We start from the raw sequence: 27,937 nt of genomic DNA on the forward strand, positions 1-27,937 counted from the left end.
TATTAGGTCCTCTGCTATTCCTAATCGACATTCATGATTTAGATTCTGGTATAGTAAGCAAACTTGTTAAATTTGCAGAAGACACAAAAATAGGAGGAGTGGCAAACACTGTTGCAGCAGCAAAGGTCATTCAAAATGATCTAGACAAGATTAAGAACTGGGCAGACACATGGCAAATGACATTTAATAGAGAAAAGTGTAAGGTACTGCACGCAGGAAATAAAAATGTGCATTATAAATATCATATGGGAGATACTGAAATTGAAGAAGGAATCTATGAAAAAGAACTAGGAGTTTTTGTTGACTCAGAAATGTCTTCATCTAGACAATGTGGGGAAGCTATAAAAAAGGCCAACAAGATGCTCAGATACATTGTGAAAAGTGTTGAATTTAAATCAAGGGAAGTAATGTTAAAACTGTACAATGCATTAGTAAGACCTCATCTTGAATATTGTGTGCAGTTCTGGTCACCTCGCTATAAAAAAGATATTGCTGCTCTAGAAAGAGTGCAAAGAAGAGCGACCAGAATTATTACAGGTTTAAAAGGCATGTCATATGCAGACAGGATAAAAGAATTGAATCTGTTCAGTCTTGAACAAAGAAGACTAAGCGGCGACCTAATTCAAGCATTCAAAATTCTAAAAGGTATTGACAGTGTCGACCCAAGGGACTTTTTCGACCTGAAAAAAGAAACAAGGACCAGGGGTCACAAATGGAGATTAGACAAAGGGGCATTCAGAACAGAAAATAGGAGACACTTTTACACCAAGAATCGTGAGGGTCTGGAATCAACTCAAGAAGCTGCTTTATGAGATTCTGGGATCAAGAAACCGAATGGCCTCCTCTCGTTTGTAAACTTTCTTATGTTCTTATGCTCTTAACTGCGTTCAGGATCAGAAGCATGTTGAAATGTCAGGTGGTGTCATATGGTCAATGACTTGGGTCTAGGGGTTAAGTGCTGAACTGGCTTTTAGCCCCCCTGTAGAAATGAGTCTGCATGAAACAAACTGTACAGAATGCAACACAGCTGTTAGTCTTGTGTGCAGTTTTGTAAAATTATGTATAAAGCCCCTTACAGAACTGAAGGTTTTGAATGCTTTACACTGCGAGACATGCATTGTTGTGTTGCTTGTTCTGACTACTTGGTCCCTTTTTAAGCACATCTCTGTTGTCTTAGGAAATCAGATAATATTGTATTTAAAGATCAATGTGAACTTACCAAAGAAAAGCAGATATTTGGTGATATCCAGGCTACATAATATTCATCATCACTGTCTTCAGACTCAACACATTCTTCAGACCCAGTATCCTCCCCAACGTCATATGCCTATCTGTGTGTACAGTAACTATTTGTGAGCGCACACATTTGCATTAGGAAGAAACTTGTAGTGTTCATTTCATCTCTAAATGAGGATATAACGGTAGGACACAATATACATAGCTGCATATAGAAAACTTTAACTTAGTAAATTTAAATCTACTTAAGTCTGTTTTGATTATATAAAGTCTGATATTTTTCAAATGTTTCTGTTGTGTTCATTAACAACAGTCAAAGTTGATTGTACCCACGCAATATATGGGCTGAGCTAGTATGGAACTGGTGAAACTTTACAATAACCTCTGCATATCAAATCCATAGTGATTTCAGAGTAATAAACTGGTAATATAATGGTATACTGACCTTTTCAGTATGTGCATGAAGTTACTACAGTATAACTACAGTAACGTGTAATTACAGTTTTGGATTTAATTGTAATAATACAACCAATATGACAGGATATGGATCAAGTATAATGCACAATTGTAACTATTACCCTTTCACTCTGAGCTCTTATGCATTTCAAAATAATATTTAGTTTGCCATTTTTTTTCAGTCATGAATCATTTTAATCTTTCAAGGTAATACAAAGGCCTTTCATATACAGTATTTTAATAAATCTCACTCCTCAATAAAGTAACAGCATGAATTTGACCTGATGGATACAAAGACACACTATCTTAACAGCTTGATCTATCCTATAACAGAAAACAAAATGCAGGTTAGATAAATCATCATTGTCACAATGGTACAGTATATAACAGTCAAGTTCCACCACAGCCACAGTGATCAATCAGCGCTCATTCTAAAACACACTAATGCTTATTAAAATCATATCTTTAAAGGAGTGATAATCAGCGTTTTAAAATAATTTTCTTTATGAGTAAAATGTTATTTCTGTTCTTAGCTTGTTTATTCAAGCATTTTCATTTACTCCATTGTTATACTTTAAAATTCAAATTCTTGTTGATTCCTGGTACCTATGCCCTATGCTGTAGGTCAATTTTACTCCAATGGTCTAGCACCAATCAGACCATGTTACCAACCTCAGAAAAAATGATCATGTACCAGGAAGAATCAATGTATTTTATGCTGACCTCTGGAAAACCTGCATATTCCCAATTCAAGTAAAAAAGAGAAAAAGCTGAACGATTTTCATCAGAATGAAACAGGGAGTACTGTAGTAGTAGATAGTAGTACAATGTTTCAAATGCTTTTATGAACTATCACTCCTTTGAAGATACTTCTGCACATACTGTAAGCAGTCTTGAAGTCTCTTTAATTCAAGTTTCCATTAAAATTACAATAAGATTTCTAAGTGTTTCAAGATTTTAAAATCTTACCCTTTGTTAGCTTCAGTTTCATTTCTGCAGGCTTTTCGTTTCTAAAGATTGGTTCATATTTAAGCACTTACTGCGAGATGGTTATGGAACGCAACCAGATGCAGTTGAAAAAAATGTAAGTGAATATTTATGTATGCATGTTTAAAAAAACCTCCGTTTAGCGACCCACCAGCAGAGCCTCTTCAGCTCAGTAAAGCAATGCTGAGATGTGGTAAATATCGCATTTTCTGATATAACTTTTCATTAACAGGCTCCGACATGAGTCTGAGATAGAAAGTATGTACTACAACAAGTATAAAACTTACTCGAAACAGGTAAATGGAAGTTTTGTTAAATATGCATACATTAGTATGCATATATACATCAGTATGCATATATCAGTAGAGCATTATCTTAAGCCCCTTTCACACTGACATGGTGTGGTTACCCGGGTCACAATCGTGCGTAGTACGAAACCGTGTAGATTCTTTGACCCGGGTTGAGCAAGGCAAAATGCATGAAGGCTGTTCGTAAACCAACGAAATAACAAACAGCCACGCCTGCGTGAAGATTTCACTTCCACAAGGAACATTTCTGTTTATTCTGTTTAGCCATATTTTTGTTGATTGAGACACCCCGTGAGCCAGATTGTAGCAGGGTTGAAGAAACATTTTCCCTAATCAAAATTTGGGCCGACGATTCAATTCGGAGAGCCTTGGCTGGAAGTGCCTGTAACAAGCTGCTTCAGGGGCATTGATGTGCTCATTGTGTATTTCCTTCTGTAATCCAGGTCGACCCTGCTTTATGAAAAGCAGTGTGAAATCACGTAGCCAACCCGCATGACACCGGGTCCTGACCCAGGTAGGTTCCAACCCGAGTAGAGCCTGCCAGGGGCTTTACAGTCCTCCAGAACAGAGCACTGATATTGGAAAGTATTTTAACACAAAGGCACTTCTCTTGTAACAATTATAGTCAATATAGCCTTTTGTTGACAATTGAATTGGTTTAGAGTTAAGAATTGTAAATCATTTATCAGACATATTTTGTTTGAATTAAAATTCACATTACAGCAAAGCTATTGATGCTAACGGGTAACCGCATTAACACATGAACTTAATCATAGCGACAGCATGGTGGCACAACTTTTGCACAGCACACATTTATTTTGTGCTATGAGGGAATCTTAAGGAAAATATTTAAGAAATAATTAGAATAACTGTGTAACCATCCTCAGAGATAAAAATAAACAAGATGACAAGTAGAATGATCAAGTTACATTAGTTGTAAACCCAGATGGCCATGATTAGGCAAGTAAAATCTGAACGTTTCTGTAAAATTTTTCTAAAATCTTTAGAACTTTTTTTTTTTTTTTTTTGCAATGTGCGTTTAAATCATAATTAAGTTCTTATAATGCTTGGCATCCGAAATCTTAGGTCAGCCCCTTCCTTAATTCCATAAAATGACACCCACTGGGCTGGCACGGCACTTAGAAGTTTGTTATAAACCTGAGTTAGTGCATCTTCTGTGATAGGACTGTGTGCAGCAAAGAAAGAATATGGGACTCTTAACATGGCAAGGGCTGGTCTATAGTGTTGAACTTTTTATATATTTTAGATATTGCAGTAAATGTCCAACTATGTGATATCTAATGGAGCAGTGAGAGGGTCTTGAAGCTAATAAAAGGTAAATTGATTTTAAAACCATGGTGCGTACACCTTACAGCGTTTTCTTTGTTCCAGGCAGCTAAATACGTATTTTACCCAACAGTTAACCATACATCATCCTTGATAATTCAGACATAATTTAATCTTAATAAAGTGCTGAATTCTGAAAAAAAAAAGAAAAGTAATTACTGAATGGATGCACAGGAGAATACTGAGTGGGACATTGTTTTCATAGTTGTCATGCACACGGTTTACCGTGCTTGTAATACTACCAGTTCACCTAAAGAGTGTTAATCTTGTCTCTCTGGGTTCCTAACACTATTTCAAATACCCTAACATCTAATAAAACCATAACGTTATTAGAAACCATGCAAATTAATAATGAATCATATTTTACTGAAGTTATGAAGACTAATCCAACCTTACAAAAAAAAAGTTACTAAATAATTATGAATCACTGTTATATTCTTAGAAAATAACCTATACTTTCTTATTAAAGTAACAAGGTCTAAAAACATAGGGCCCAATGCTTTCAGTAATTACATCAACACTACATTTTGTTCTTGCAACACAATGCTCATGTAAACTGCATCTTGCTCATTTATTGTTCACGTTACAACCTTGGCATGATATAGATAGATTATTGGAAGTCTTTATTTTAACTTAGTAAAGATATTTCCCCATATATTTTAGAACATGCAATGCCTGGAAGAACTGTGACCACTCTCCCCAAATATGACATGTTCTTTAGTCTTCTTACTATTTCTTTAACAACAAATAAAACACACCCTTAAAAACAGAAAACATTCTTCGGAAGGCGTTACATTCAGTCTCGTTTTCTAAGCAATCTCTCGTGATGTCTGATGTTGACGATACCAGCAGGATTGACTACATTTCCCCTTTAACAGGAATCCCCTTTTTCAATCAGCATTTGAAAAGAGGTTGTTTTTTTTTCACCAGCTAAAAAGAAAGCTGGGTTAACACTACTGCACAGATCTTCCCTAAGTACATTTAACGCATCTTATAATCATTGGATATTGATGTCTCGCAGAGCTGGCCTTTGAAATCCAACTCAACGGTGAAGTCCAAATCACGCTGCAAGAAAACAAGAAAGAAAAAGTAAAGTGGTAAAAAAACAGGAACCCTTGAGAGCAAGTCTCGCTCTTAGAGAACAAAGATAGTATTATCAGTGACTTCCCAGAATCCCTGCTGTGACATTTACAGAATGCATTTCCATCAATCAAAAAGTCTGGACAACTTAAATGGGGAATCTTCATAAAAAGTCTTCATAAAAAATAGAAACTTTAATATTGCAGACTCTTTAATATTTAGGTTTTCTGCCTATTGGATTTACTTCCCAGGTTTAAGGATCTCCTCCTAATGCCAGCCTTTGCTTTTGGCTCAATAAAAACAGCACTAAGATACAAAGCATCTGCAGTTCCAATGCAGGGAGTGTGTGCAGGGAACTACAGCAGTGGCATATAGCTACCCTGCTGATGAACTGCAGGCTGAAAAGTAAAACTATCGAAGCTGTCAGACATTTTGGCTGATGCCTTTACCAGTGTAACAATAAAATGGTGAAGATCGAAATGAATTTATTTGTACTTTATAGTTTAACACAGCAATTGAAAAACACTGTATTGGAACAATTGAATAACATTTGAATATAAAAAAGAACACACAGGTAATGCTGTTTTGATTGTAAAATAGGTAAACTAAGATAGAAAAGCTATTTTGTAAAAATACATTTTCAATCTTGATTCAAAAGCAGTACGCATCTCAGCTTCCCTGCCAGAAAAGGCCCTTCAATATTTACCCTGCAATAACCTGCAACCCTGCATCCTGTGATCTAAGATTGCCGTTAGGAATATATAGGGTCAGTAATTCAATAAATTAATCTGGAATTATACAGTGTTTCTTTCACCAGATTATTTTATTTTTTCCTTTGTATAAGAAACATTTAAAAAATGTTAATTTATTATTTTTATATTTTGTTTAATTTCTGTAAGTCGCTTTGGATAAAAGCATCTGCTAAAATAATAATAATAATAATAATAATAATAATAATAAGTCTCTTTCTTGGGGTTACACCCCTGCCACTAGTCTGATGCAATATTAAAGGCAAAGTTTTTTTGCAAACTGATAGGCTGCCTGCCTAGTAATCTCCCATGCCTGTTAGGAACCTGAGTACTCTGAATAAATAAGACTTACAATGTTTTTTTCATTGGGCTTCATGGTGATCGTTCCGTATATTTCCTCACCCCTTCTCACAGTGAGATAATCCTCAAGGTAAAATACAGTTTGCTTCCAATGTGTATAAGGAGCATCGGGTGCTGTGGGAAAAACACAGTGATAGAACATGATTCAGATTCTAGGGAAAAATAGGACTACTGCAGCACAGAGGAAATTAAATGGGAAAATCTTTTTCCAATGTACACATTTTGCAGATCTCTTGCCAAAATAATGTGTTTATGGTTGACTACTACACAGTGCTTTTTGTGTTCTTTTCTGGTAATTAACATGTACTTGTATAATGCACTGGTGAGACCACACTTAGGATACTGTGTCCAGTTCTGGTCACCACACCAACAAAGGAACATTATGGTGCTGGACAGAGTTCAACGAAGAGCAACCAGACTATTCACAGAGCTGAAATTAATTTGCCATGAATATAGGCTGAAATAATTTAATCTATTTAGCCTGGAACAAAGAAGAATTAGGGGGGGCATGACTGAAGTCTTTAAAACCTTTAAAGGTGTTGACATAGTTCACTCTGACCAATTATTGTAAGCACAGAAATCAGGACTAGAGAATACCCTTGGAAATTAAGTGGAGATAGACTTGGGACAGAGGGAAGGAGACACTTCTTCACACAGAGAGTGGTAAGGGTCTGGGATGGGTTACCTAGTCATGTTATTGGTGCAGAATCACTTAGATCCTTTAACGTTAAACTTGACAGAGTTTTGACTTCAATCAGCTACCAGGAACCAGATGAGCTTAGATGTGCCAAATGGTCACCTTTCATCGGTACATGTTCTTATGTTGTTATGTCTCATTTATTCTTGACACCAACAAAATCAAGAATAAAAATAAAAACAGGGCTACCCAAGCAAAATAAATAATAAAACATGACATTCAGATCTGCTTATCCACCTGCCTCTAGTGTCAATCAATCAAAAACTCCCCTGCACACTTTGTTTGGGTGTCCTTGCTGGTGACAGAATAATTACCCATATCAAAACATAAAATCTAGGGACGGAAAAATGGGAGTCCTGATTGAATGACAGATTAGTTAAAAATTCAAATCAATCATCTGCCATCCTGCTTCCTGCTTGCTTACTGACTCCCTTGTGACTTTTGTCCTTGATTTGCTCTTTATTATCTCCTCTTTGCAGCTCTGGATTATTCTATCCTGCTAGCATGCTAAAAGTAATCATGATCCTCAACAGGTTAGAGGGGACGATGAAAGACTGAGATCTCTTCAAGGTAAAATCTCCAGCTAGCCATTATCACACACGCACACTGACCCCTAAATGAATTCAGATTTTAGCATTCATGGATTATATCACTGCTCAAATTGTATAAGAAAACATTGATTGCCTTTGCCTTCTCAAACTATGGATATTAAAATGTGTGCGATCATGTTTGGCTTGTTAAACTTTCCTTCTTTTTTGGTTGCTGGCGTCAAGAATGTGCCATTCATGCCCTCTGAAGCCAACAGCGTGAATGCCAGTTCACGACTTCTTGAGCTTGTCATTCTTATCCTGTGCACAGGTGAATAGTAAGAATACCACTCACTGTGAAGGACACATCAGGTCTGGTGTGATCAGTTACATGTTTAGGACTTCATGATTTCACCAGGGTTATAACAAGCAATTAATAAATTACTATAACCTAAAATATTAGAATGGCATCTGCAAATACAGTATTTAAAACACAAAGGGCCAATATTCATTAGCACTATTTTCTGGAAGGATAAAATACAATAAATAATTACAATAAAATGAATTATTATTTCTTGTATTGGGAAAATCTAGCTCTACATTTTCTATTCAGTGATATCAAGAATCATTTATCAAGTTTACCCCCAGCACCATAAACTTTGTTCTAGGGAGTAGGCTAACATGTATTCAATCTTTACTAGAGGATTTCACAGGGGGCTTGCTCAGAGGAAGAATTAATCCTACAGAACAGACACTAGGATATATTTAGCAAAGGACAAAGGCTGCCAAAATACTGTATCAGAAGATTATGGAAACTGAGGATAAATATTGTAACGTATGTGTGTCGTGTAGTCGTCGTGTCGCCCCCCCCCCCCCCCCCCCCCCCATATACACAGCAATAGGTTCATTTCTCGTAATGTATCTGACTTACCTTTGCCCTCACTGGTAGGCAAGTGGCTATTATTACACACACATATCTCTCTTTCCAAACAACATCTTGAATCTCATTATATTAGGATGTATTAGTTAGAAAGGCAAGCACAGCTCTGCAGTGGAGATGACTATAAACTATAAAAAGGTTATCTGCAATTACATCTGCACCTATAGAAAAGCATACATACATACATCAATAAAGACACATATAATCCAGGCACAGGCCTATCTGTCTGAGTGTTGGGATGAAGAAGCAATTGAGAATGTAATGATACAATAAAATGTGCATGTCACATGGTAATTACTGTATGCTTATTACTCTGTGATATGGGCTTCAATAGCACCCCTATGTATTGTTTTTTATTAGAGGCATTGGTGTTCCTCATGGCTTGTACTGTACCAAGACCGATATTCAGCACTCAGTGCTAGCTGGATAAGATACAGCATGTGTGGAGATACCCCAAGTGACTCAATGTCTGTCCTTCATGTACACACATGCACAATAGTGCCATGCAGAGGGTTGTAGTCCAGTGCAGCTTACCTGTTGAAAAGCCGATTTTCTTATGACACTTAGTGAACTCAATGTTGAAATAGGTGACGAGAGCGTGGGTGTAATCATTGCGCTGCACTTGAAGGCAGAACGCTGAAGTAAAGGAGAGATCATCTGTCTTCACAGTGTAAATATCCACCTCCTGTGTTTAACACAGATAAAGACAGAATGGTTCATAGTTGTGTGGGATGTTGTACAGCAATCTTACAACAGCAGGTCATATGCCTACTGTAAGTTCCTAGAAAGGACAGCTATTTATAGTTGCAGAAAATGCTTTGCATAGCCTTTCTTTTGCAGGGCAGGTTAATAATACGGGGAATCTTACTCAATTAAAAGCAGTTAGCTAAGCATCAGTGTTTCAATACAGGAGCTGTATGTATTGATTTTAAGCAGAGTTTAGACTTAAATAGTGTTATAATGTGTTTCAAACGTCCTATACCTAAAAAGTAAGTTGGATTCTATTTTTAAATAATAGTGAAGCATTGTTTTTTTTTTTTTGTTTATTTTGTTTTTTTACAAAAACTATTGCAGGCTTTTCATCACTTAAAACCAATCATATAGAGTGATAAATTAGCCTTGGTAATCTACAACACAATTGTTTTTGAATGCAGTATGAATATAAAAGTTAAATAAAAAAAAAAACAAAGTGATCAATTTCAAGAATAATTATTTTTTTCATCTTCTACCTGTAAAAGTTAGTTGGATTTCTTGACAAACTCCTTAAAAACATTTAAGTTTTGTGAATAGAGATAACAATTTAAATGAATAGGACCTTGGGGCTGCAATTGTGTTCCTGTACCTCACATGTTTTCACACTTAAAGCATAAGAAGCATTAACATGCTGACTAGTAGAGTGCATTTAGAAATACTAAACAGAAATTAAATTCAGTGACAAATGTTTCACCTAGAAGTCTTTTCAGTGTCTTAAAAATGTAATCTTTTGTTGTCTGCAAACAGAAAATTCAAAGTGTCAGAATCCTCTGAGTACTGCTTGTGCTAAAGTGCATTGGGAGTTTGCGATGAGGTATTATCAATCATCTTGGTCTGTGCTTCAGATTGACTTTGACTGTTCCGAAACGCAATTTGCCTTCAGGTCAGTGCGACTCCAAATTGCACCTCACAATAACCTCCTTGAGCTTTCTCTTCTTCCTTTTTGTTGTTTGTTTGCCTGTCATGACTCAGCTATTCTTAACAGTTCCCAACCAGTAGAGTTGCTCACCCTTGTGATGGAATCTAAATTCAGAACAACATAGTGGCAGAGTACTTCTCAAGAGAATCATCAGTAAATAAAAATTTAAAATAAATAAAAAGAATGTATAGAGATGGACTACCACCAGAAGATTAGGGGAGCCCTAATGATTTAGTCGTTTAGAGAAACCAAGAGGGCTTAAATGACAAACTGGCATGTAGCTTTAGGTAGCAAGATAGTTACGTAATTATTTTCAAAACTTGGTAAGGCCTTTACATAATTGAATAAAGGATGAGGTGTCATTGGTTGCTGACATTTATTCCCATTTTAAGAATAGCCTACCAAGGACACATTCCCTTATAAAATCAGTTCTGATAAGATAATGAAACTTTCCATTAAAACCTTGCTTTTATTAAAACAAGCCCTATATATTTTATAGCTACTAAATTAGATTATAAACTAGTGCTAAACTCTGTGGTTCCAATAGCCTTTTTATAATAAGCTGGCTTTATCAAATTCTTTAAATGTATTATTGTAATGGGAAAAAGCACTCAGACATCAATCTATAGAATTAAAATGATTGCGATGCCATCTCTTTATTGTTTTTCTTAGTTCTTGATGGAAATCTATACCGTATAAGACAGGTTTTTAAATTATAAATCACACCAGTAAATCATTTTGTACGTGTCCTCCCAACTCCCATTGCATAAAAGCCAGGCTAAATTAAACAACTTGTTTGAAAACTGTTAAACTGAAAATAGGCTTTAGCACAGTAAGCACATTATATCCTTGAAAATACTTGTGTAGGATTGTGCTGCATGAGAAGAATATTAACTAGTTTACAGTAATATAAAGTATGTAATTGTGACAGAAAGACAATGATTCTTGACCCTCCCGACCTGTGAGAGTGCTAAGTAACGGGAACAGAGTACCCTGGAATGTTTGGCCTGACGCTTCATTCCTAGGGTTAAAAGGAAGTCGGTCATTTAGAAAGGGGGCGGAGCTTTGGTGCATTAACACATCGACCCGGAAAGGAAATGATGAGGCAGGCGCGGATTGGAGGAGCGGCTACAATCGTTTACCAAGGGGCCATATGTGACAGTTTAAATAGGGGACAAAGCGACATAATCTGTTCCTTTGTTTTGGTTAATGAGAAAGAACCTGGAAGGACCTGTGAATTGCGTAAAAGTATCGTGAGTGTTTTTTTGTTTGTCTCTACTTGTATCTTGTTATTAGTAGACGGCTAACACGTTCCGGAGCTGTCGCCAAGGGCCAGTACAAACCTGGAACAGCACTGCACTTGTATCACATATAAACTGTATTTGCACCACGAGCACTAATTCACTCACTAGCGGACTTGTGTATGTGTTTTGTGTTTCGTGTGGGTGTCTAAAGAATGGGACTATTATTTCAGGACAAAACCAGGGATTACAATTTAAGTAATACACGCCGCTGTATTACTTAGCATAATTTATTGTTTACTGTTTGTTTTGCTGTCAGGCACTGGATATACAAACTCATTAAACAAACTTTGCACCTGGATTATAATTGTCTGTCTGTTCATTGATCACCTGCACACTGTTAACCACTTTGCCACAGTAATTTACACAGGGTTGGACAAAATATCAAAAACTCTTGTTTGAGCACTGTCAATATGAAACAAGGCTGACTTTGACAGCCAGGACGACATTGACTTAAACTGGCTCTTCGATGTGTTATTGGGATAAGCAATCTGTTGTGCACTCTGCTCATCACTGGTTCTTGTTAAACAGCAATAATTTGTGCTGACTTAGAAGCAGCTGTTACATATTACAAGGGAATAATTGTGTAAGGAATTCCCCAAAGGACATGTTTTTATACATGTGCTACACGTGTGTTCTGTTAAAGTTTTGTATGTTTAACAGAAACCTCTGACCTTTATTAAGCAGGAGTTAGTCACCACTTGCTTGGGGTCCACAATATCCACCAGGGGCTCCTTCATAGCAACATTTCGGATGCAGGTCATGTCAAAGCCATACACGCTCTCCCACCCTGCAGGCACACAGATGGCCTGCTAATTATCCTGCATGCATTGCACCTCACATATGAGCAATATTCATTCCTATTCACTCTTGCTTGTTTGACCTGACTGTGCTGTAATTGTAGCTAACAAAACAGTTCCATACATTTTGTCCACCATGTACGTCCATTCATGTCTCAAATGTGTAGATTTGCAAGAAACACATGATTTAGAAAACATGTCTTTTCATTTTAAAGCATGATATCTGGCAATACACTAGGTTAAAGAAAACTCACTTTCTGGATCATTTCACCTGGAGGGTAAAATTGTCCCTACACAATCAGCTGTTTCCTCTATTCACTGCCATGCTTTCAGTAACATGCTTTGACCTAGAAGACTGCAGGGGTGAAATGAACAAGGAGGTAAGGCAGTAATAGACTTCCTGGTGAGATAGTCTATCAAAATGCAAATATAGCATATATAGCTAATGGAAGTTCAATATTTGAGTAAGATTTATGGAGTTATTTTGTTGGATACAATTATTTTATGCAAACAAGATGTTACAGAGAAAGTGTGAACGTACACATGTCTGTGTTTACTGTATGTACAGTATTTACAGGGAATGAGTATTGACACTCTGTAATTTACACTTTGAAAAGGCTTTGAAAATCAGCCCCACACTGCCAATAGTAGCATCAGTAGATTTCTGCCTGCCAGTGGGAAACAGAACCAAATATAGCAGCACAGGTTTGCATGCCTTTGGTGTGCAGCACCCTTGCCAGGGTATTCAGCGAAATCTCTTAATGATACCTACCGGATGGCTGGCACACCTACAGCATATCTTTGCAGTTTTTGGCATCTTATCACGTCTGCTTGTTTCAAAAGCCAGGGGACTTATATTTGGAAAGTGTTTCAGTGGACAATTGAGATCTGGGTGGTAGGTTCAGTTATTATCAGTGAATACAGTGACTTGTAAATGGTGCATCTTAGTATGCTATATTACGGCGATGCTCCAAGTGCAAAAACACTAAGTAAACCTTGTAGTTCCTTTTTCTTCAGAAATATATGCTTCATAAAAGAAGCCCATCTTACAGTGAATTTTGAAGTCCTTGTATTGTCTGTCTTCAATGGCAATGACGTACAAGGTAGCTCGATCTGGGAACATCAGCCCTCCAGGTTTCTGTTGATGAATTGTGGAGGGAAATGTGTCTTGTAATCAATTCACCTGACAAAGACATCACATTTTGAACTGCACATACAAGAACCAGACAAAAACACCACTCCTTGCATTACATTGTTCCTGCCTTTGTGCCGTGTCACATCAGGTTCAAACTCCCAGCCATTCCTCAAGCTCCTGGATATCATTTTGGATGAATGTGTCTGAGTCAAAGCAGCTTCCCCCCTCAAAAAGCATGCTGATGTTACCTTTTTCCAACCCCCTAGATCCCTTTTTAATCCTTATTGTATAACCACAAGCCAACACCCTTTTATCAGGACAAGAATTAAGTCTAACCCTTCAAGCAAGCAAGAGTACAGAGCACCTACCAGCCACTTGTCTCTTGCAAAGATTACTGTATTCAGCATAGATTCGTAGAACAGGCAGTAACCCATCCACTCGCTGATTATAATGTCCACTTGATCAACGGGCAGCTCCACTTCTTCCACTTTACCCTTAAAGATTGTGATTACTGAAAGACAGGTGGAATTCAACTCCCAGGTTATTGAAAGAGTATCAGAAGTACAGTAGCTTTGAATGTCATTCCCTTACTAATCTGGGTTCTAGTGCTCTAATATTTTGTACCCTCATTTTTCTTTAAATCTGCCTATTACCAGACTTTAAAACTGTGTTCGGCTTTCCCACGAGTTGAGGTGAGAGCAGCTCTTTTGCATAGTGGTTAAGACCCTCTCTTGTGGTGTGCGGGGTTGCCAGTTCACACTGCTGTTACAGATTGCTGTAAAAGCTCTCTAACCACTGCTGCAGAGGTCGTCGGTTCGCTCCCAGTCTATGCACTGTTTCAGTATTTTTTCACAATCTCACAATTCTTACATTCTTTCATATGAAATTTCCATACATGGGGGTAACTTTAGTGGGACACATATATATTTTGATTGGTTTTTGAGTCTTGGAATTGAGGAAACTGAAGCATCTATATTTTGAAGCTGCAACAAAACATATTTTTCCCCTGGGTACATGCAATTGATAATGCTTTTGTTTTTTTGGGAAAAACATAAGTAACCATACAATTTGGGGGTTACAACAATGCTGACAACTGTTTTAAAATCAAACGTTTCCCTCATTCATATGTTGAAATGTAAGACTGAAACAGTGGCATAGATCTCTTAGGAGGTAAAAAAAAATGTTGAAATATTGTATGCTAGATAGGAATAATTTAAATGCTATTGTTTAAAACAAACCGGCAATTAAAATAGAAATGCTCTTCATCATTTTTGACGACCCTCTTAATTTTGGCAGTGGAGGACAGCGGTGTGACCTTGCACTGGCTACAATTAATTGAAGCAGACAGTTCACAATAGAATTGTTGGGCTATTTGCTTTTAAAATGGATGGGCGGGGGGGGATTTCTATACTTATTATTAAAGCTTTTTTCCATGTTTTAAACATTGAGCTTATTTTATCTGCTATAGCTTGGGCAGCTGCCCAACAAGGACTGCTAGATGTGACAATCCTGCCTTGCAATCCTGTCTATCTGCTAAATTCATTAAAATATACATAGTATTAATCTACCTTTGCTAGTGGAATACATTATATTTCTAGGAACATTTATACATTTTAATAACATGAAAGTGAGAAAGCCTGAGATTTAACAATGCATTTTTGTCACACAAACTGCCTGTTTATTTTTATCTTGCATTGACTTGCTAATTAACATTATGGTACAGTAGTTATATTAAAACTGAATAAATTCCATAGAAAATATTTAGATTTTGGCAAATTTCCCATTAAATAGACCTGTATTCTCTTTTGGTCAGTCAGTGTATAAAGATCTAAAAATTACTTAGAAAAAAAAAATAGTTGACATTCTTACTGTTGTCCAGATGATTCGATTTGATAATTTTTTCTGAATAGTCTGAAATGCTGGAGCATTCGATCTGATGGGGAAAATAACAAAGTAAAAAGGCAAAGACAGATATTTCAGAAACACAAGTATTAAAGTGGTTCTTCAAAGATATTGGACATAGATAAAGTATTAGCCAGTTGCATTCAAATACGCATTAAAGTAAGTGTAAACAAAATACATTTTAAATTTCTTCAGCCCTGAGTTAATCAAAGAAAAGCTAAATTAACTTGTAACAAATAAAATATTTCCAAGACATGAACCCTGTTCTACACAGTGGAAGTCCATAATGCTGTCCCCTGTGCCATTCGGAGGCTTATAATGAAATAGCAACGTAAAGATATGATTCAGGCTCCTTAGTGCTGGAGTCAGTAGAAAAATAGAGGGGTTCTTGAAACTATGAGATCCAGACAAATGCATCATTCCTGCTGATTTTGCAGTTCCATCAAAGTCCACAGAACTTGGCTAGTGCATTGACATAATGCAGCAAAATACCATCACTCTGTGATCTTCACAATTCTGTACGTTCAGACACCTTTAGGGCTGCGTTCGTAAAAGGTAACATGCTACAAATCACATGAGTAAAACAATTAGGCAGAAGTGCTGTAGTTCTTCCAGAACCTGACCTCAGCTGACTGCCCTTACAGAACAGTTTAAAGCATACCAGAGCCATTGTAATACCTGTAGTCTGAGCAGAACCGCTAGCAGACCCAGCATAACCAGCAATGGCAACTCAATCGATCTACATATTGCACACTGCTCAAAATACGGTGATACACTGGCTCATTGGTACAGTAATGGATTACCAGTGTGTTTTGATTCATACCATTTTGTTATATTGTACCAACATCTCATACCATTGCAGCTGACATTGCCCTTTTAGTACAATGTATTTCCATTGTCTGTTCTGCATTGCCATTGAAGTGTAAAACCCTCGCTGCATCACCTCGGACAGTTCTTCCTGAGAACCCTTTCAGACTGATTGCTATGTAGGTTTCATACACAGTGAGTTTAGGCAGCACTAGCTAAATCCCAGGTGCCGGTGAGAAAAAAGAATATCATCAATCATTGTGTGCAAGGCACAGGGGATGTCTATTTTTAAGAAATACTGTTTACTGAACCTCCATTTCACCTTAAAAGAATGTCCGTAGAGCACCACATATAGCACATACTCCTGGTAATATAAATGACCTCAATAGGTCACGTTACATGAGTGTATGCTTTTCTTGAGACATCTGTTTCTCGTGAAATAAACATGGACATGGGGGGGGGGGGGAGGTGTGGGAGGGTTGTTCGATCTTTATTAATTTATTAATAACTGAGCCAAATTTCAGTGGTGGTTGAACAGGTGTTTGGACTATTGAAAGGGAGGAGAAGGATACTACTGAGGAGTACTGAAGTGAACCACAAGCTTGCTCCCAAAACTATTTCAGCCTGCTGTATCCTTCACAATCTGTGCCAGGACCTTAAGGAGGTGTTCAGGTAAGCAGAGGAACAGCTGCCTCAGCCGCCAACAAGAATTGTATAACAGCGATATGAAGAGGGTCCCGCTATTAGAGATGCACGACTATCTTTATTTTTGTCACGGTGTACTTTTATGTTGTATTACATTTTTGTTTCAATAGTTTGTTTTGTATCTCTTTATACCAAATATAGCATCCTCATTTGCGCTTTACTTGTATGACTGCTTCTGCTTAATAAAGAATTGGAATATTGAGTATTGTAGTACTGTTGATTCCCAAGAAATAAGTCGCAAACATTCCACACAACATTTTATTTTGAGATTGGGTTAAACAATGTTAGTGTTGTGCATGGTATCAAGATGCCCCATTATATCGTCTTCCCTTATGGATATTAACACCCGAGCCTCTTCATCGCTCCAACAGATGAAAGCATTGGGGTATAGTTATACACATTTAAACATAGTACTTAGCAGTACTTTACAATAAAGATGTTTTGACAGTTGTTTGGAAAGCATTTTGCAAGTGTATTCTGAAGTACTGTACAGTAGCTGTAACCACTTGAAATCACAAGCCCACGATGCAGTTTATCAAACATTTTTAGTAATTGTTTTAAACAGAAACTTGGTAAATACAATCTGTATGATACTTTACAAACACATTTAGATCTGTGTATGATTAGCATTATGCAAAGTTCTTGGGAAGATGATCAATCTGATAAAGGAAATACTGCAAACAAAACATTAATTTCCCTGCTGCCATCTTTGGACCATGGTAACTGACGTATTCCCATGTGACTTTTAGGAAAGGAAATGAGCTAACTAACATTTTCATGAGACACTTGTGTTTACATGTGTAAGTGGGTGTTGATTTCACAAGCTTTTCCTGGAATCTCACAACAAATAGAGACTTTCACAATAAAATACTAAGACTGTTTTTTGGGACACTTTCACAAGCTTTTCCTGCCAAGTTTCAGGTGTCTTGTCCATTCACGTGAAATAATCACGTAAACTGGCGTAATGATGTCTTATTAAATATGCAGAATACAAATATGGGCATAAAATAAATATTTCCATCCAGGTCGTTTCTTTTAGATTCATCTGGGATACTTTGTGCTAGGCAAAAATATATTATATATTTTTATAATTTATTGCAGTGTTATAGAGTTTAGGTTTGAATGCATACAAGGCCAGGGTTATCAAGTACTTTTCTCCAAAGTGTAATTTGCTGGCAGAGGGAGACTTGCAGAGATTGATGAAAGCAGTGTTTTTCTGGTAAGCAGATGAACCCAGGAGATCCATTCACAGTTTCACCTCAAGTAACTGTAGACTACAAATATTGGAGTACCTGACTTTCATTGCAAACAACATTGTGCCTTTCTCTTAAAAACATTGATTGAATTCACAGTTTCTTTGGGTGTTTTTGCTGTAAAAGACATTTCAACTTTCAAGATATGAGGCACTCAGTTCCAAGCAGATCACAAACTTCTAAGCAAATCCAAACTAAAAATATAGTGTCATGTTTTTTAAATTATGTCCAATTTAATTTCTCGGATGAGAAACCGCTCACAATTAGTGTGCTCAGTTGTGCACTGTACACTGTATTTATTAAAAAAAAAAAATGTTATAATTATAAAGTGCATTTATAATTGCCTATTTTGTTCACTCTCTTTTGTTGTGTAATGGTACATACTGTTAGCACAGGCACGAGCTGATGTAAATGTTACATTTTAAATAACCCAAAGCACTTAACAGCAGTGTTTGTGAAAATGAATCGATCCCCCGGTCTGGGGAACATCGCTTTGTCAAGATCATTTGGGAGAAAGAAATTGTACATGTGTTGCAGCCCCATGAAACCATCCCATGCCTTCCCTCAGGGGTTCCCAGCCCCTGGTTTGAGAACTCCTGGAGTACACAACTTGTCATAGCATGTGTATTCGTCACTGCATGCAACTCAGGGGAATACTGATATTATTAACAAGGAGGGTTGGTATCACTGTTACTGCAACACTGCTAGAGAGCTGATACCCTCACAGAACTGCAAATAAAGGGCCCTGTTTGCAAAACTGTTCAATGGACTTTTCTAAGGATTGTTTTAAACATTCTTTTACATTAAATAGTGCTTTGAAAAATAAACTGATAAAACCTCTCAGTTGAAAAGGGTTTCATGAACTACAAACTCAATTGAATTAATCAAGCTGGACTTCAGTGAGCTTCCTTTAAAAACTTCAAACTGTCTATAAACATTTTCTTTGCAAATACAACCCAGTATGCTGACTGTCCTGAATAAATCTGCAGTGTGTTTAATAGGAGATGAGCCCCTACCCCATACACCTTCTTGGCTCCAGCCTTGGCTGCGAACATCGAGAGGATTCCTGTGCCACTCCCCACATCTAGAACAATCTTGTCCTTAAAGATGTGCTTATTGTGATACATAGAGTTCCTGTACGTGAGCGTTCGGACCTCATCCTTCAGCATCTCCTGTTAAAGAAAATGACACGTTTCTGAGGTGCAGAAGTATTTTATGCAAGTCAATATACAGGGGTATCCTAGTCATGACACTATGTACCTCAAGAAGTAACTTGCTCTTCAGTGAGATGGAATGAACCTGCTTGAAGGGCTGATTGTGACTGAAACATAACCAATCTCCTTACACTACATCACCAGGTCATGTTGAAGGCAAGTGATACAAGGCAAGCGCTTTCATATTAACAATGCAATACTCTATTGACAGTCCTGGGTTGGGGTGTGATCAATTTGCTGAGGAGGGAACCTTTAGCGATAACTGCATACTGTGCCTCACAACAGCCAGTGCCAGTGCCATTCCAAGCTATTGTTTAACATTGTCTCAGCAAGCAATATATATATGTGGGTGTGTGTATATATAATAACCATAGCCACCCATACTGTTGGTTTTTTCTTTTTTTCTTTTTTTTTTTGTTGTGTCAAAGATCACAGTTATTGCAAAAGGAAATAGGAACTTACCTCATGAATTCCAAAGTGTGCGTAGGAATCAAAGTAATAATCCCTTGATGTCATTTCCTCTGGGCTGAGAAACTTGGCTATCTTTCCCCTGCCAGGACAACTCGGTAGAGCGGGTGTGTGCGGGACATGCTGGATGGACTGCACCAGCTTTGGAAGAGGCACGGGCTGGACAGCCTGCGATGGGGCGCTGCTTGTCTGCTGAAAAACACCAGAGAACAGAGAGGAGTGGGTGAACCCTCTGAAGAGTAAAACCAAAGTGATTAATACGGGTCACACATTAAACCACTTCACTGTTAAAGTGGTTGGATGTAATAATTTAAATCATTCCATATATTTTCCACAATGCACATTCATTCACTATTTTTAGCTAAGATGTATTAAATAATTCTGGCTACATTATTTACTATAGTTTACCATGGTATGTCATGCCATTAATATGCTTTACCATACCTTACTGGGCTTTACAATGCTTTCACTGTGCTTTATTACACCGTGCTATGCTTTTACTAGGAAACTTGGACCCTTGCATTTATTTGCAGCTATCAACAGCAAACTGAGAAATGACAGTTATTAACATTAGTCTCATTTTCTCTTCATGTTAATGCACAGCCAACATTATTATAGTGCAGTCTCCATGGATCTTTGTCTCATACCTTTCTCTACAGATTAACAACCTAAACAGCAATGATCACAGCATAGAATTAAGTGTTGAATCTGTCTCATCATTTACTTTGTGAGTACAAAGATAATACAAAAAAGGGCTCTACACTCTATGAATTACATGCAAATCCTTTATTAGCCACTGTTAATGTATTGGTGTTACTGTATGAACAATAAAAGAGCACTTTACACAAATCCCTTTTTGCCTTCCAGCCACTATTAATAGCAACTGCTAAATGCTGGTAAAGCTTAGGCAGTTCTTTATACAAGGCTGTAGATTTTTCCTGTACAATCAATCTTTTGCTTGCTTTGGGGTCATGTTACTGGCTGGTTAGCTAGCTGGTTAATGACAATAGTACAAGAATAACAGACTACCTGAAAGTAAGGCTATAACATGTGTTTCTTTCAAAACTGCACATGTGAGACCAGCATAGAATGGAAAAGCATCACAAGATTTGGTGCTAAATTAGTTTCGGTACAACATTTATATTTTTTTCAAACCACATTTTTCATACAAATATTTATGAAAGTATTCTTATATTCCCATTTCTATTGCATGAATGTAAAATACAACTTGAAATGCAAAGTTCCACTGCAGTATTATTAAATAAGGATATTGCTACTGTAAACTGCATAAGGCAACTAGACTTCCAGCAGTACATATAATTGTGGGATTTCACCTAATATAGACCACACTGATGCCCCACCCATGCCATAACATAGCTAAATGTAACAAAGCATAGTGAAAGCATGATAAAGCATAGGCAAGCATTGTAATACCCTGGGAGGTGTGGTACTGCCTATTAAAAAAACAATGGTAAATGCACAGCATAACCACAGGAAAACTGCAAGATTACCGTGGCACTTTAAAGTGACTAGATGCATCAAGCATTAGGATGCCAATAAATGGACTGCAATAAACTAAGTGAGATATTAATGGTTATATATGACCTCTGTGCTTTGACATGGCAACTCATTTATTCAAATCATGCTCCTATGTGATTTGCTTATTAATATTGACGAATGGATATTAACGCAGGCTCACTGCAGCAAGCATTGAAGTGCGGCTCTGTGTTTTGGTAATTTCATTCTGCTCTCAGAAATAAGATCCTGTTGATAAATCTAGGAATGGGAATAGCAGAGGGATGACTACGTGGCTGCAGACTGTTAATTGAGAATAATTGAGGTTGTATGGGAACGCTATTTCTGGCAACAGGCTAACGTTTAACCTCTCAAGCCACAAACACATACTCTTGCACTGTACAGAAATACACAGATATGCAGCCTGGTTTCAAATACAGATGAGCAAGGCACCTGCATTGGTACATTTGATGATTATTTCCCAGCAAACTGTATAACCCTTATGAGTGTATGAAAAATAGAATAGAAATCCTCTTAATATGTCATTGGATAAAAACATCAGGGATCAGGGTTTTGTTTCTGAAACTGACACAGCCCCACAGTCACTACGGATTTCTTATTTCCAGACTGAGGGTTGATTTAAATAATCTTACAGCAACAGAACAAGAAAAAGATGTGATGTGAGTGTTGACTAACCACCTATACCATTACTTAGGGGGAGAACTGCTTTTCATTTACTTTATTTTATTTATTGCATTTATATAGCGCTTTTTATACAAAAGTATCGCAAAGCACTGTACAGTACACAGCAGAAAAAAGAACAAACCACAATACATTTGTATAACATGTCACACATACAACTGCCACAATCAGGCAATTTAAGTAACATATTTAAATAACAGTATACACAGAATACAAAATCAGCCATTTTATAAAAGTGAATTTGAGTTGCTTTTGTTGACCCCAGGAATAACCAGCAGCCCAGCATCCTCTGATCTCAGAGTGCAGATATGGGGTCAGTAACTCCTGCAAATAACTAGGTGCTAATCCATTCAGGGCCATGTAAGTTATCAGCAAAAACTTAAAATCAATTCTATACTGCACAGGGAGCTAGTGTAAAGAGGCCAATGTTTTGGGACACTATAAAAACATTGTATTACAGTAATCAGTTCTAGATGAAACAAAGGCATGCACTAGTCTCTTGGCATCAGATACAGAAATAATTGGTCTAAGTTTGGCTATATTTCTCAAATGGTAAAAAGTAACTTCCCTAATATGAGTCTCAAATGAGAGATCATGATCAACAATGCCCCCCAAACTCTTCATTTCTAGTTTAAGTTTTGATGAGAGACTGCAAGTGTCAAGCTCATGTAATCCCACATTTCCTTTTAGTTGGTTCTGTGAGCCCACTAGCATAACCTCTGTTTTATCTGTATTCAGCATTAGAAAACTTTCATTTTGCACACACAGCAACAGCTCAGTATCTCGACTGTTGAAAGCTAATTTCATTCCACAATTGTACTGTCTGGACAGTCATTTACTCTAAAAATTGTTTTGAAGGTCGCGTTTCCTTTAAGGCAGTAGTTAATGGGAAGGAAAAGGATGATGTCTATTAGATTTTTTAATTCAAGCCTATTTTAAAGTTAGATTGACAGTTTCATGTCAGTATTATCTTCTCAGATAGCATGCTAGATTACATTGGAAGCCTTTCAGAGAGGGTCACTGACTGCTGTTGTACTTAAATGGTTTAGATATTGAAGTCAGTAAAGGCAATTGGAATCATATCAGGTCCGGATGGATTCTGTATCCAAGCCTAAATAAATATATACCTTAAGCTTTTAGTTTAATGTCACCTCTAAAACATATAGATACAATTGTTATTGCCATTTTTAAGGCTCGTTTGGCCAGGGTCCATCTGATCTCCAGAGTGACAATGGCTTAGTTTACATGTGTGTTTACTCTTACTTGAGACATTTCTGTCTCTGAAATAATAAATTAACATGGACTTTATTGCCTTTTCATGTGAAGCCTTTCATTTCCCTGGAAACGCACACTTTCCCCTCAACATTATGCAAATGAATGGGGGGGGGGGGTTATATTTAAATTGGCCGCCATGCATAAGGTCTGGTTCGATTCGCGTGCATTTTAGCAGGAAACTCCCCAAAAAAATATTTCCATGTGTAGAGAAGGTTACACGAGAGACTCTTCCAAGGGAATCCATGTAACACTGTGTTTGACATAAATGGTTAATAAAGGTCTGATTTGCTGATGGAACGTGACTGCTTTTTTAATACTTTGTTTTAGTGTTGTCACCCACACTGCTTTTCACACATCAACTGTCGGGGGTATCTTTATTACAATAAATGTGTTTACAAACACATTTATATCCATGTATGATTAGCATTATAAAATGTTTTAGGGAAGCAGAGAAAAACCTGGGAAATACTGAAAACATAAAATGTACTTCCCTGCTGCCATCTTTGGACCATGGTAACGTACCCATTCCATGTGACTTTTAGTGGCTTTAGGTAAGGCACTTGAATGAGCTAATTAACATTTTCCCAAGAGAAACGTGTTTCCATGTGTAAGTGGCCATTGATTTCACAGGCATTTCCTTGTATCGCATATGAAAATGAGAGTTTCCCGGTAAAATAGCGCGACCAGTTTTTTGGGGGTCATTTTCATGAGCTTTCCCTGCCAACATGCAGCTGCATTGTCAATTCACGTGAGACAAACACTCATGTAAACTGGCCCAATGATACCTTGATTAAGAAACAGAAGTTGATAAAGCGAGTTTATCTTTTTGAATATTTTCTTTGTAGATAACTTTTTATGCTATCAGTTATTGTCTCTAAGTTACCTTCTTCTCTCTCTTGTCTGTGTTCAGGAGCTGCTCTTCAGGTCTAGTTGCCTGTTGTAGATATGTGTCACACAGGCTAGATCAGGCAGTCTAGTGGTTAGCTACTTTGAATCAAGTTTTGCTTTGCACTTGTACAAGGACGCATTGGCTGAACTAGCTTTCATAACATACGTCTATGGCAGGCAACAAAAACATAAGATCAGCTTGTTAGTACATTAACAAAAGCACATAATGTTGAGTTACTGCATTAAGAAATCAGTCGAATGATTACAAACATCCTAATAGGAATGTGTTTTTATATTAACTGGGCTATTTTGTACTCATTTTGTAACATTAGCACATCTGTTTTATATTCTTTATTTTCATTGAGAGTAAAGACCTTTTTGAGTCTAGCCCATTGACTTGCAGGCCTTACTTGCCACTTGTTTTCAGAAAGCAACTAACTGACAAAAAAAACAACACTAACAGTAATTAAACTCTCTGACTGTCCCTGTAACGAAGTTATCTCAGGTTAGTTTTACAATATAAATGTAGCTGTTGGTCACTGTGTGCCTATGTCTTGGGGAACATTACATGTTTAGTATTATTTGATAACGTCTTTTGTACTGCTTAAATATTAAAGCCATCACTGCCATGCTCTCTGAAAGTAGACAAGATAAAAATGCTGTATATAATGCACAACTTAAAAATACAGCTCCGACCTGCTGGAGAGGCAAGAAAATGGTAGGTAACAGGATTCAAGTCCACATGTGCAATATGAACCAATACAAGCCCTATTTAGCAAGAAGTGCAAGGGCAAATACATAAAACAGTTGATCAGTATAAAATTAGAAAGGTACTAGAGCTAGAACTGCTCCTAAGTGATTCTTCACAGTTTAACGCCATTACAATTATGTTATTCCTTTCAGTAAAATTGCCTTTGCCCTTGCATTTCTTACTAAATACGGGGCCGTTTATAATATATATATATATATATATATATATATATATATAGACTATGGACTGGACGTGACAAGTCTGCAAGGTGTTTAAATTGTTCTGGAGGGAGGCCATGCCTCAATGATTACCACTACTAATCCTTTATGAAATGATTAGAGGGAATACTCTTATAGTCACCTTTAGTATATAGTATAGTGAAGTCTGTTGTCTAGAATGTCCCATAGATGCCTTTTGAAATATCAGTAATTTGTTCAGTCATGGTGAGACAGGGTAGTGTCACAGCCCAGGATGTTATACGCAGGGTGAGACTCAGATACAGAAGCTTGCAGTTTAAAGCACTTTTGCGCACTTTAATTATAAATAATGAACAAAACACAAACAAACAGGCACAATGGACAAACAAAAATACTGTACATATTTGCAATACAGCAGTTAATAAACACGTCTACATAAAACTCACCTACACACCAATGATAATTATTCACTTACGTTTAAACAGCACAGCACATACACCTTCACCAACTAACACCAACATGAATTCTCTATTAGAACCTGTGATCACCCTTTTTATACACCACGTGTTTTGATAGGGAGGAATTTAACCCCCTCCCTGCCAACCCAATACCCACCCCCACACACACATATCAGTGCTGCAGGGTTTTTGCCCTGTCACACATGGATAATAGAAGCACCCACCAACCAAGCACCTATGATGGTTTTATATATTATAAAATACATGTTGAATATTTGCATAACAGAATAATATGTTGAGTGAGTGCCATTACTATTTCCACAAAAGGCTGTGCTACATGTTGTTACATGTTTGTATTGGACAAATTACAAAGTAAAGTATTGCATACCAAATGAATACTTTCAGCCATATGTTGTACAGGGCCTTTCAAAGGACAAAAGTAAATCGTTTTACCACATACAAGATACTAAACGACTTGATCAAAAATCGGGCAGACCCACAAAGAAAAAAATCCAGAAAATTAAGGAAAACTTCTCTTTCAGTTGCATGCCTTACAAATATAGTTCTGATTTATTTAGGGAAAAAAAGAATATATTATTATTGAGGTTATGAAATCTATTATTAAGGTTAGAAAGGGTTTCAAGGGGAAATGAATAGTGATTAATTATACTGATAAAGTCTGTAAAGTTTATCCTTAATAATTCATCAATTTTAAGACTAACGGTAAATACACTGTACAGTATTGAAAGGAAATCAGCAAACAGAACCCTAATCAAAAAGGAGGAACGTGGCAGGTCAAGTATGACAATCTATCAAATAAACGATCCTGGAAAACCTATGCACTACACCTCAGATCTAAGCCTTTCACATAATTTAACAGACTGTACCTTCTTATATAAGGCATACTAATAAACAAAAATGCAAATCAATAAGAATAAAGCTAATCTATGTAACTAGTGGTTACATAGATTTTTTTAAAGACAATCTCACTGTGTAGATACTGTATTCAGCACATTGGATAACCATAGGGGTGACCTTGAAGTCTGTATTGATTCTCACTTTAAAAAAAACAAAAAACATAGTGGCATACATTTCACGTGTATTTAAACAACGCATGTCTACTCTATTTTATGAATGGTGCGTGTAATGTTTTCTTTTTTAGTACCAGTTCATCGTGAGCGACGAACTTGACTTAAAGGATCATCAAACAGTAATAGAGTTGTTATTCTTTACTTGTCCACAAGAGCTGCAGTACAGCCCTGGTAACTTTTACCAATTTCAGGAGAGGCCGGGAGGGAGAAACTCGTTGTTTGGGTGTAAGATACAATATCAATTACTTCACATAACACATATTGTATACTACAGATTAAAATAGGACCTCCATCCTTCGCTTTGTATTAGTCTGCATTTGTCACTGAAGAACCATGAACCGGCGGTCCATCTCCAGGAGGTAACTGCAGCACCACGGACAGCTCCCCGCCACTGCGAAATACTGTGCAAACCAACAGAACGCAACGTGCACTGTTTTTAACATCACCTTCAGAGTATACTTGACTTAATTATAACTCGAACACTCCCAAGTCCACAATAATACAAAGCAATATAATCATGTGCCCTTAGTTCCAGACTATACAATGTATATGCAATCTGATCTTACGGCTGGCTTGTACATTATTTCATTACAGTTCAAATGGCCGAATAATTTGTAATCACCGCCGTTTCTGAATCTATCTTTAAAGCTCAGAATGATAACATTGTAAATCAATTATCACGGCAAATGTGTAAAAGGGTTACAGCCCGTCGTTTTTAATTTCTTATAAATCTATGGTGATGCATAATTGAGTAATGCTCCAAATGAACCGAAACATGACACCTAGTGTACACAAATAACAATAATTACACATCACCGTTTAAAAATACAAATCAACAATAACACACTAAGAAGTAGCTATTGATTTTATCTGAATGGTTTTGTGTAGACGATTTCTTCTTACCAACCTCTGGGTTCTCAGTCTCCGCCATCTTTCTCCTCAGAAGCAGGCAGCGGGAGGAGTGTTTTATTCCCATAAGATCCAGTGAGATTTTTTTTTTATTTTTTATTATTTTTATTTTTTTAACTCGAGGGTAAACAAAAACGAAACAAATCAATCTGAATTTAGTGTGTTGCTGTCTGTCAAACTGATATTTTCACAACGACAGACAGTTGA

General features: G+C 37.0%; 1 protein-coding gene across 2 annotated transcripts; it reads right to left on the bottom strand.

Annotated features, from left to right (window-relative positions):
* Window positions 1–1,869: 1,869 nt before the first annotated feature.
* Window positions 1,870–27,913, bottom strand: LOC121318083 (protein arginine N-methyltransferase 8). Of its 2 annotated transcripts, none has more exons than XM_041254344.1 (10): window positions 27,729–27,913; window positions 19,939–20,136; window positions 19,279–19,434; window positions 15,465–15,528; window positions 13,964–14,106; window positions 13,511–13,598; window positions 12,335–12,450; window positions 9,222–9,372; window positions 6,516–6,637; window positions 1,870–5,399 (listed from the first exon to the last, which is right to left on the bottom strand). In XM_041254344.1, the coding sequence occupies exons 1-10, from the start codon at window positions 27,795–27,797 to the stop codon at window positions 5,316–5,318; spliced, it is 1,191 nt and encodes a 396-aa protein (XP_041110278.1). In that variant the 5' UTR covers window positions 27,798–27,913; the 3' UTR covers window positions 1,870–5,315. The 2 variants fall into 2 exon arrangements, with proteins under 2 accessions (XP_041110278.1, XP_041110277.1); XM_041254343.1 differs by having other exon boundaries at window positions 19,939–20,133; window positions 27,729–27,886.
* Window positions 27,914–27,937: the final 24 nt, after the last annotated feature.

The sequence above is a fragment of the Polyodon spathula genome, chromosome 7 (assembly GCF_017654505.1).
Source record: "Polyodon spathula isolate WHYD16114869_AA chromosome 7, ASM1765450v1, whole genome shotgun sequence".
In the NCBI taxonomy this organism is placed as follows: Eukaryota; Metazoa; Chordata; class Actinopteri; order Acipenseriformes; family Polyodontidae; genus Polyodon; species Polyodon spathula.